The 12,224-nt window shown below is 35.3% G+C and overlaps 1 protein-coding gene across 2 annotated transcripts in view; it reads right to left on the reverse strand.

The window, feature by feature from the left end:
• Positions 1-6,819: 6,819 nt before the first annotated feature.
• LOC115215653 (E3 ubiquitin-protein ligase RNF126) overlaps positions 6,820-12,224 on the reverse strand; it is a 58,904-nt gene continuing 53,499 nt past the window's right edge. For both annotated transcript variants that reach the window (XM_029784910.2, XM_036506038.1), the window contains 2 exons: positions 11,192-11,307; positions 6,820-9,331 (listed from right to left, as the gene is read on the reverse strand). In XM_029784910.2, coding sequence (XP_029640770.1) covers positions 9,239-9,331; positions 11,192-11,307 — 209 coding nt within the window. In that variant the 3' untranslated portion in view covers positions 6,820-9,238. The remainder of the gene's footprint in view (positions 9,332-11,191; positions 11,308-12,224) is intronic.

Raw genomic sequence — 12,224 nt, forward strand, 5'->3', positions numbered from 1 at the left:
TTATATCGACTCCAGTGCGTAACTGGTACTTAATTTATCGATCCCGAATGGAGGAAAGGCAAAGTCGACCTCGGCGGAATTTGAACTCAGAACCACATTTTCATATCACTAGCTACTAAATCAAAAGAAATTCAATTTATTGCATCTTTAGCGACTTCAGATAGTTGCATCTTTATTTCAACTATTTCAACTATTTCAACAACACGATGCAGCACGGACTTTGTCAGTGAACAGGTCGCGGATTTTAGCGACGAAAATATTTTGACAAATTAAACTTAAATGTTGAAGTGAATCGAACGGCTTTTGTGTGTGTTTCTTAAATGGCTTATAAACACCTTCCACGCTGCAATTGTTTTCGTTTCAGCACACGATCTCAGATCAAATTACTTGCTATGCGAGTACATCTCCGTATTTCAAAAGTGGATTCTCAGAAATAGTTTCTCGTACGAGTTAACTCCCTCTAATTTAGGTTAGCAATAGTTATTTCCCCTTATTTCGATTTGTATTAACGTAAACGTTTTCTGAGAATTGAAATTATTTCAAAAGTGGATAAAACAAATTCTCATACTGGGGTGGAGGGGCTGAGATTCTAACTGGGGGTGCTGAGCACTCCATAGTCCCCCGCCCGTAGTTACGTGCCTGACGTGTAGCTACGACTTTCACACACGTACAAGCGAGCAGTACGACTGGCTCCTTTTACCAAGTTCACTCACAAAGCTATGGCAGAAGAGACTTGACCGAGGCGCCACACCGTGGGTCTGAACCCAAGATACATGGTCGGGAACCAAGCATCTTACCCACACAACCATTCCTACGCCTTTTTTTTTTGTCGCAATAACTTCAGAATAAAGAAAATTAATACCTATTGCTGTTTATACTCTTTTACTTGTTTCAGTCATTTGACTGTGGCCATGCTGGAACACCGCCATTAGTCGAGCAAATCGACCTCAAGACTTATTCTTTGTAAGCCTAGTACTTATTCTCATGTGCCGAACTGCTAAGTTATGGGGACATAAACACACCAGCATCAGTTGTCAAGTGATGTTGGGGGGACAAACACAAACACACAACCATATACACATATACGATGGGCTTCTTTTAGTTTCTGTCTACCAAATCCACTCACAAGGCTTTGGTCGACCCGAGGCTATAGTAGAAAACACTTGCCCAAGGTGCTATGCAGTGGGACTGAACTTGGAACTATGTGGTTGGTAAGCAGGCTACTTACCAGAGCCACTCCTACGCCTACTTAGCATTGTAAATGTATTTTTTTCAAAATTCTTACTATTTTAGAAGGTGCAGGCATGGCTGTGTAGTAAGAAGCATGTTTCCCAATTGCATGGTTCTAGGTTCAGTTCCACTGCATGGCACCTTGGGCAAGTGTCTTCTACTATAGCCTTGGCTTGACCAAAGCCTTGTGAGTAGATTTGGTAGAGGGAAACTGAAAGAAACTCATATATATATATATATATGTGTGTGTGTGTGTGTGTGTGTGTTTTATATGTTTGTGTGTCTTTGTGTCTGTGTCTGTCCCTCTACCATGACTTGACAACTGATTGTTGCTGCATGTTTGCATCTCTGTAACTTAGCAGTTCAGCAAAAGACACCGATAGAATAAGTACGAGGCTTACAAAAAATAAGTCCTGGGGGTTGATTTGTTTGACTAAGAGCAGTGCTCCAGCATGGCCGCAGTCAAACGACTAAAACAAATAAAAGAATTTTATTTACATTTGACAGATTTTTATCCTCATCTTGTTTGTTGTTAACACGACATTTCGGCTGATGTACTCTCCAGCCTTCTTCAGGTGTCCTGGGGAAATTTCGAATCTATGGTATTTTTTCCATGTTATTATTATTCAGGTCACTGCTTAAGATGGAATTGAACTCGGAATCTTGGGGTTAGTAGCCTGCGCTCTTAGCCCATGTTTCATTTATGCCCCAGTAAATAATGATAAAAAATTAAGAATAAACAATATAATAATTAAAATAAGCATGTAGATCACATAAATTTAGCAGCCAACATCTTAAGGGTTTTTAAGACATTGAAAAGTAAACTAACAACTAATAAAAGGAACCTCCCTTTAAATTGTAGATCACATACCAAAGTAGCACCACTTACTCTATGGGTCTCTTTTGTCACGCTGTATCTTCCTGAGACTCAGGGTGTGTCTGTGGAGTACTCAGCAACATTCACGTGTAGGATATTCCATTCCATTCCATTGATCAACTGATAACCTTGTCATAACTGACGGAATGCCAGAAAAAGTAAAATGCATGGCTTCTTGTTTATTCTTCAACTGTAGTCTTGTATTTTGGTCTTTTACTAATGAATTTTACAACTGTTATTCTTTAAATCTTTAACCTTTAAACCAGCCATATCCAGCCAAAATATTCCATCTGACCAGATTTGGCCTCACACCTACCTTACAAATATTACTCTAATATATAAAGAATCATATTATTGAAACCTCAAAGCTTCAAGCTAACTCATGATTAATTCAAAACAATGTGAATAAATAAGCATTACATTTGACAGAGTAGTCTGAATGCTAAATGTCAAGAACATCAACTGTTTGCAGTTCTCTTATTTCTTTGCTGCCCACAAGGGGCTAAATGTAGAGGGGACAAACAAGGACAGACAAAGGGATTAAGTCGATTACATCGACCCCAGTGCGTAACTGGTACTTAATTTATCAACCCTGAAAAGATGAAAGGCAAAGTCAACCTTGGCGGAATTTGAACTCAGAACGTAAAGATGGACAAAATACTTCTCAGCAGTTTGCCTGGTGTGCTAACGATTCTGCCAGCTCGCCGCCTTATTATTTGCAGAACTGTTTGCAGTTCTCAGGCACAATATTGCTACCCCAGTTTACCTTCAAAGCATTTCTGTATTCTAAGTTCAAAGCCAACTGGAGTCAACTTCATTTTTCATCCATTTTGGGGTCACTAAATAAAGAACCAGTGAAGTACAGGGATTGGTTCTCTTTCTTGGAACCAGCTACATTTTGCAATGAGGATTTTAAGGAATCAGTTATAATATTCTTTACTCCAGAAACGGTGACCGTTTGAATAAAGGACTAGCAACTTCTCATAGTAAAACTGATATGCTACAGGAACTGTCCAAGGACTGACACATGGTACAATATGGAAAGGAAATATAACACAAGTAAACAGATACAAATATACCCAGGTATGTCTTCTGCATGAAAAGTTATAATCTAATTTATATACTCTGATCATAGCACACTTAACATGTGATCAAATAATCAAAATTTCAAACATACAATAATCAAGTTTAAGAAAGATTTCCAAATGATCTAGAACTGAACATTCATCTTGTTATATAAATGGATACCAGTGAGCTGAAACATAAGAGAAATAAGTCAATTCTATTGCAGGTAAATCAACAATTTATTTGTAGTAAATTTTAAATGTAAAAAAATATTTATTATTAATTTCCAATTAAATCGAGAAATAAAATCTCAGATAAACGACCTTATTATTTAAATTTACATGTATATATATTTTTAATTTCTGACTGAAACACAGAAAAATGTCATGATGCTTTAGAAATAAAAATTTATCTTAGAGATTAGTAATGTAAAGGTATTTTCAAAGCTTTGAATGTTTTATTCTTATTTGTATTGCTTCTATTAATCAATCCTATGTCTAACATTCCTTTGTACCATCAATTCCATAAGCTGAAAGCATGCATATATGTAAAAAATTAGAATGAGAAAGGAATAAACAGTTATGTTGTGAACTCCATTAGCTTACAACTGTTCCTGCTGTAATATGCAATACACTCATGGTTGAATGCTTCAGTATCACCCTCACTTCATCAGAGCTTCAAACATGAGTGCATTGCATATTATAGCAGAAACAGCTGTAAGCTAATGAAGTTCATAACCTGTTTGTTCCTTTCTCTTTCTAATTTCTTATTATCACTGTGCTTAACTGACACTTTGTTCAGAAGCATATGTATATTGAGCTTATTTGTATTGCTATGCCTAAGCGATATATATATATATATATACACACACACACAGGTACAACATTGACTTTCTGGACACTGGTGGTCTGGATCCTCTAGTAATCCACACCAAGTTCCAACCAGGAACTTGGTGTGGATTACAATAGTAACTCCATCTGGAACCACCGCTGAGGCAGGATTCATTTTCATCTCCATTGAGAACAGTCGCAAAATAGGACCGTTATCGACCTGGGAGGAGGCGGGATAGTCGGAGAGATCCACTTATAGAAGGCCTCTATAGCAGGCATAGGGATTGGGCACCCCTGCTGCGCATCCTCGCCCAATATGTCTTTCTATCTTCCCGTCACTGCCTGACTAGTTTACTGGTACCTAACATAATACAGTAGTAATTGAATTTGGATCATTTATATAGTTGGGTACAGGTACCTGTATTTCATTTGATTCATCATCATTTAACATTCCTTTTTTTCCATGCTGGCATGGGTTGGTCAGTTTAACAAGAGCAGATGAGCCAGAGGACTCTGCCAGATTCTGTGTCTGCTTTGGCTTGATTTCTACTGCTGGATGCCCTTGCTAACAACAACCACACTCTCTCTTATGTAAATTTAATATTTAATTCAAAGTGTATTGACTAAGGTGGCCATCTCTGGATAGGGAGGGGAAAAAAAAAAAATCGATGTTATACCTGTGTATGTATATATAACAACTACTAGCCCTTTGGATACCAACCCACCTGAGACTACACCTGGTTCAATGATAGAAACTTGCTATTTTTAAGTAAATTATAAACCCCTCACAATACCATGCTCATTATTGTACCAAACCCCAGCTTAATAATGACAAAATTATTTTACTTAATTCTTTATTATTTCCAAAATTTATTGAAGCAATAGTGTATATCCAGAGATATGTGGTAATGAAACGGTTGAAATTGTAATCACAGCTTTTCTTAACAAAAATTAACAATACTTTCTTCTAAGTTATGTTTGACATTAAGGTTTGTTTGTCAACACAACAAACTTCTTGTACTGACCTTGTAATTCATTAGTTATATTTTAACTTCTGCATTTTTTTTTTTCAAGTTACAGAAAATTAAGACAATCTAAATGATGTTCATATTAGATTTAGTTTTTATCAAAACAATTTTATTTAAAAATATCATTTCTATTTTTAATATTTACAATAATTTATTTCAACAGCATTTATGATCATCTTTGTAGGTCTAATCCCTTAATAAATAAAACCGAAAATATTGAAGAAAAATAATTCACATATATCAGGCTATTAACCTCATCGTTTATGCTTAAATTTACACAATGCTTTAATTGGATCGAAAGCTGCAAAACGAATTTCAAAAGAAGGGTTTAACAGCCTTGAAAAATTAAAAATATTGTGAAAACTCATAATTGTGACTTAACTATTCTAGGATTAGTAATGGCCGGGTGGTTAAGAATCTCACTTTGTGACAACGTAGTTTTGAGTTCGGTCTTACTGCATGGCACCTACTATAACTTCAGCCATCCAATGCCTTGTAAAGGAACCCGGTGTATGGAAACTGTATGGAACCCCATCATATATATACACAATCATGTGGCTTTGGGTTCAGTCCCACAGCATGGCACTTTGGGCAAGTGCCTTCTGCAATAGCCTAAGGCCATCTGAAGCCTTGAGATAGAATTTGGTAGGTGGATGTTCCCTTCGTGTGTGTATACATGTGTCCAAAAGTGACTGCACCTCCTTTAATACAAACACACATTATGTATGTGTGTGTGTGTCTTTGTGTTTGTCCCCACCTGCATGACAACCAGTGTTGTTTACATACCTGTAACACAATGATTTGCCAAAGGAGACCAATAGAACAAGTACCAGACCTTAAGAAATAAGTACAGGGGTCAATCTAATCAAACGGAACCCTTCAAGGCAGTGCCTTTGCAATGCCACATTCCAATGACGGAAACAAAGCTAGTTTTACATTTTCCTGATAAATCGACAAATTCATCATTTTAACATCCACACTCAACATGGTTGGACGGAATTTGCTGAGGTGGAAGATTGGAAACAAAACACACTGCTTCTATGACGGTGACTCTCGGTTACAACTATCACAAGGTCCATGCAAGGAGACAGTAACATACACACACACACACATAAGGCTCTGGTTGGCCCAAGGCTATAGAAGAAGACACTTGCTCAAGGTACCATACAGTGGGACTGAACCTGAAACCATTTAGTTGGAAAGCAAACTTCTTACCACGCAGCCACACCTGCACCTACAATTCTGCAAATAAATATATCTAATTATATCTGATTTAACAAAAAAATTATTAATTTAAATTTAAGCAGGCATCAATTACTTTTACTTTGTATAAAAGTGAATTCCTGCAAGATAAACTTATGCACTTTGTTACTTATAAACTTCACATTCAGATTTTAACTATCCTTTACTTCTTTCAATCAGTGGACTGTGGGCCATTCTGGGGCACCATCTTGATGGGTCTCTTCTGCCAAACTAAGTTACAGGGGACATAAACAAACCAACAATGGTTATCAAGCAATAGTGGGCCACAAAGCCAGACACACACATACATACATACATACATACATATATATATATACAGATACACACACACATGCACATGTGCTTCCACACAGTTTCTATCTACCAAATTTACTCACGAAACACTTGCCCACGGTGCTGCACTATGGAATTGAACCTGAAACCACATATCCATGCCTATGTGGAGTTGCAAAATACAAAAAAAAAAATCTTTTGCTAAGAACCATTCATAAGTCACACACAAGAAAAATAACCAAAATAACAAAAATTAAGAAAATACCATCTTTATATATATTTATGATATCGTAACTATATCCACTCGGGACTTACAATTAGCTAGCTTTTGCATTATCTCATTTGCTCTAAATGTGTGCAGCAGCTAAAAAAAAGCATTGGATAGTTTTAATTTATATATATATATATAATACATTATAAAGAAAAAGAAAATTTTATATTTAAATAAAAAATGCAAAATATTTTATTTGTGGAATTACTTTCAAAATCACAATTGGTGTTTTTTGCTTGTTTGTTATTTTTTTTAGTATTTTTTTATTATTTATGTGATAAATTTAACAAATTTGTAATAAAAAATATTTGCAAATATACAATAAATCATTGCTGCCAAATATACAAATAAACCACTTGTCTGGCATGTTCCTAATACAGAGGAAATATAGTAAATTAACACTATTAGTTTAAAAACTACCTTACTAATTTTCTAATGTAGGATGCAACAATTAATTAATTAATTAATTCTAATGTAAAATGTAATAATTAGGTCTTGCTGAGAAATTAAATGATTATATGGTTTACTTTACATTTAATATCTACATTTATATGTAAAATATTTAAAGTAATTATATTATGTCCAAAAGTAACAGATTTTTGAGTAATATGCCCAAATAAATAAATAATATCAATTTAAATTTAAAATGTCTACATTAGACATAGTTCTTAAAGGCATAGAATGTTTGGTGTTGGCCAAGAGCAAAATTAAAGAATTGCAATGAGATATGAAATCTGATGGTCCAGGAATCAAGAGTAAGTTATCTTGTCTACTTGATAATTTCACATGTCACTGATGCAGGGGATAAAAAATTTATCTCAGCAGGATTTGAACTTGGAACAGAAAGTTGCGTTTTTAAACACTGCCAGGTAATTTATCCATCATTTTATCAATTTTGCCAGTATATCACATTAGTGTTTATTGTTGTTGTTATTATCATCATCATAAGCATAATTAATAATTGTTTCAAATTTTGGGACAAGGCCAGAAATTTTTTTTAAGGGAAGGGGCAGTCAGTCGATTTTTATTGATCACATTTGATTGGTATTTTATTTTATTGACCCTGAAAGGGATGAAAGGCAAAGCTGACCATGCCAGGATTTGAACTCAAAATGCAGAGAGCCAGAAAAAAATACCTCAAGACATTTTGTCTGCTGCACTAAAGATTCAGCCAGCTTGCTGCCTTTATAAGCATTATTGATAATCCTTTCTGCTGTAGGCCTGAAATTTCAAGGGATTGGAATGGGATGGGGGGTGGGGTGTCTAGTCGATTTCATCAATTCCAGTGCGTAACTGGTACTTACTTCATCGACCCCGAAAGGATGAAAGGCAAATTCAATCTCAGTGGAATTTGAACTCAAAATGCAAAGAGCTGGAAGAAATGCCACTTGACATTTTGTCTGCTGCACAAATGATTTGGCAAGCTTGCTGCCTTCATAAGCACTATGAATGATAAAAATGATGATAATCTATAATTTAGGCACAAGGCCTGCAATTTAGAGGGAGGAGATTAGTCAGTTTGATTGAACCCAACTCTAGATTGGTACTATATTTTCTCAATCTTGGAGGGATGAAAGGCAGTCAACATAGGCAGGATTTGACTTCATAATAAAGGGCTAGAACAAATATCGCAAGGCATTTTGTTTGAGAGCCTAATAATTCCGCCAATCTTCTACAGTCTTCTCCAAATAATTAATATTACTAATAAATAACAACAACTTTAGTTAATAAAATAAAAAACAGATTTTTAAAATTAAGAAATATAGGAATTCTTCTTTTACTTATTGTTTAAAAGGGAATATATATAAATATAGTAATTGATAAGCAACTAAAAGAAATTCCTATACATTGACTGCAATACAAGCTTTAAAAATAAAAAAATGAAAAAGTATTTAGCTCAGAATATAATTTAACTTATTACAGTTTTTCACTTTGTAATAGAGCTCTTGTATGTACATCTGATTGTTGGATCTTGTGTTTTAAGACTGTTCATTAACTGTGTATAGTTTCATTAATTTTAATTATAACAACATTTACATTTGATAGTTATTTACAATTAATAACATCAGATTTCAAACGAAAAAAAAAAAAAGAATTTTTCTTCCTTAAAACAGATAATTGCAGGAGTTTAATAAATTTAATTACACATATATATATATATATATATATATATATATATACACACATATATATATATATATATATGTCAAAACTTAGATTTAAAAAAAAAACCTTAAGATTATAAGAGCAAAAGTATATCTTTTTTTGATTTGGTTACAAACTTAACTGTAATTTTTTTTTTAAAATTTAGAAAAAATAAGCTAAACAAAAAAAAAAGTCAGCAAAAAATCATTTCTCTCCGGGGGGAAAAAATAATGTAAAAAAAGTTTATTTTAGATTTTTAACCGAGATCAACAGATTCAGATGAAGAAGAAGCTTTCGTAGTTGGCTCCCTTACAGTGAGATTTTCCCTGCATATTGGACAGTTTCCATGCTGAAAAGATAAAATAGAAACTCAAGTTTGAAACAAGATGACAGTGTGCAAGAAAGAAGACTTAGAAAGTACAGGCATTTGGATGAATGTAGAGGGAATGACAGCTTTATAAAGCAAACTCTTTACTCTTTTACTTGTTTCAGTCATTTGACTGTGGCCATGCTGGAGCACCACCTTTAGTCGAGCACATTGACCCCTGGACTTGTTCTTTTTAAGCCTAGTACTTATTCTATCAGTCTCTTTTGCCAAACCACTAAGTTATGGGGATGTAAACACACCAGCATTGCTTGTCAAGCGATGTTGGGGGGACAAACACAGAAACACAAACATATACACACCCATATACATATATATATATATATATATATATATATATACAATGGGCTTCTTTCAGTTTCCATCTACCAAATCCACTCACAAGGCTTTGGTCGGCCTGAAGCTATAATAGAAGACACTTGCCCAAGGTGCCACGCAGTGGGACTGAACCCGGAACCATGTAGTTCGTAAGCAAGCTACTTATCACACAGCCACTCCTACGCCAATGTGAATGGAACTTGCAGAAAAGAGAAACCAAGGAAGACATGGGATGAAGAGACAAAAACTGATCTCACAAAGGATTGCTGTGCAAAGCATGGTACATTGAATGTTAAAAACGATAGTAGTGTATACAAGCTGAAAGGTATATAGACATCTGTATTCAAACCTATTTCCTAATATATCCCTGTTAAACCTCTATCTGATGACCCCAACTTACATTCGGGTCTATTGCTCAATATATCCCTGTTAAGTTTATCTAATACCTCATTTGAATCTATTGGCCTATATATGCTTATTAACCTTTCATAGGTCCTTTGATAATTTCTCATCTGGCTTTTACTTAACTGTCATTCACCCCACTCTTATATTCACTGCAACACCATTCTGTTTTACCCATGATGCATTTCTTTGTCATCTAATCTCTCACCCTCGACCCTCTTCTATCCACTCTACCATGACAGTTTCCATCCAGTATACTCTCACTCCAGTGCTGTTTCTCTACCATTACTCCCACCTTTACTACCCTCCCTTTCCAGCCATGATTTCCCCTTACTATATACTGATGAGACAATGTAAGTTCCACTTTCACCACTTAAATTGACAACAAAAAATTATTGCTAAAGGCTTGGCACTTACAGAGGAAGGTCTGAAGGATTTTGCTGATAATGATCCTAAAAGTCAATACGACATAAAAACTACAATGAGCTCCGTTCCTAATGTGAGATTTACAAAGAGATGATGAGTCATAAACAACAGTTAAGTTCGGATAAGTTCTTCTCCCACCACCTCATGCTGATGTTGGTGATAAAGAACAATAAAATAGTAAATAATAATAATGAAATTATTGTGTTTAGTACTCAGGTGCACTACAACTAATAAAACTGTGTATCGGATGGCACCAGTGGTTTCAGGGTTAGGAAGAGTCTAGCAGTAAGATTCAGTTTAAATGAAGTAACCCCAAGGCTAAGCCTGCATGCTCATCCTTTAAGTAATACTCATTCCACCACAGCCCCTCAGGCAGTTTTTTTAAAGTTGGATGCCCTTCTTGTCACCAATCTTCACCTGTTTCCAGGGAAGATATTTCCCCAAAGCAAAAGATGTTTCCACAGAATATCAGAAATGAATGACACAGCTTGAACAACAGTGACAATCATTTCACAACTAGCATGCCAAGTCAAGACAAGGAGACACAAACATATACAAACACACACAACTGGCTTCTTTCAGTTTCTGTCTACTAAATCCACCCACGAGGCTATACAAATGTGTGTGCGTGTGGTATTTATATATACAGGGAGAGAGAGAGACTAGAGTAAGACATACCTGTGATAGCCAAGTATCAATGCAACTACAGTGGTATTGGTGAGTACAATATAACTGTTTCACTTGTTCTTCTAGAATAAATTCAGACAAACATATTGAACACTGCAGGCTGTTATCTGCAAAGTAAACACAACAACTGTAGCAACAAAATAGATTTTCATAAAGCTAAAAAGAGAGATTTCACAAAGAAATTTACTTTATTTTCAAAATATATCTTTTGACAAAGCAGTAGTCAACCTATTATTGCAAGAAAGAGACAAAGGGGCAACTGACTGAAATACCTTGAGTATTTATAACGAGCTCATTTTATTGTCTCTGGATGGATAGAAAAAAATAAAGTCAGTCTACAGATTGTTTTGAACTCAGAAGGAAGAGCAGGCATGGGCAACCTTTTTCGAGATGCAGGTCACACTATTAAAATTATTCAAGATAGTTTTTGTTAGGTGAGCCATTCGGAAAGTTCCACGGGTCACAGTTTGCCCATGACTGATGTAGAGAGACTCTATGGTGTAATATACTCTGGAGTGTATTTATTGAAGTTTTTCCCAGACAACATTATGCCAACTTATGTTACACGTTTTTAGGATGCACTGCCCACAACGAAACAGCTAGCTGTGTCACACCACCATGCATAGGTGACGATCATCATCCCATAATCAATTATGCTGACCCCAGAAGGATGAGAATTTAAGTTAACCCTAGGAGGATTTGAGACCAGAACATAGTCTTTATTACTCCATAAGGAGCATAGAGTCAGTTTATCAGTTTCTCTGGTATATATATTTCTCCTTGAGTGGACTCGAGCAACGTGAAATGAAGTGTTTTGCTCAAAAACAACACATCACCTGGTCCAAGAATCGAAACCACAACATTACGATCATGAGTCCAACACCCTAACCACTAAGCCATGTGCCTCCACAAGATCAGAACATGAACAGCTGAAATTAAATCACCAATGATTTTTGCAAATCTACTGCTTTTACTTAAAGTTACCATTAGGTGAATGGGTTAAAGCTTTAATGTTAGACAATGT

Source organism: Octopus sinensis, linkage group LG9 (assembly GCF_006345805.1).
Source record: "Octopus sinensis linkage group LG9, ASM634580v1, whole genome shotgun sequence".
NCBI lineage: Eukaryota > Metazoa > Mollusca > Cephalopoda > Octopoda > Octopodidae > Octopus > Octopus sinensis.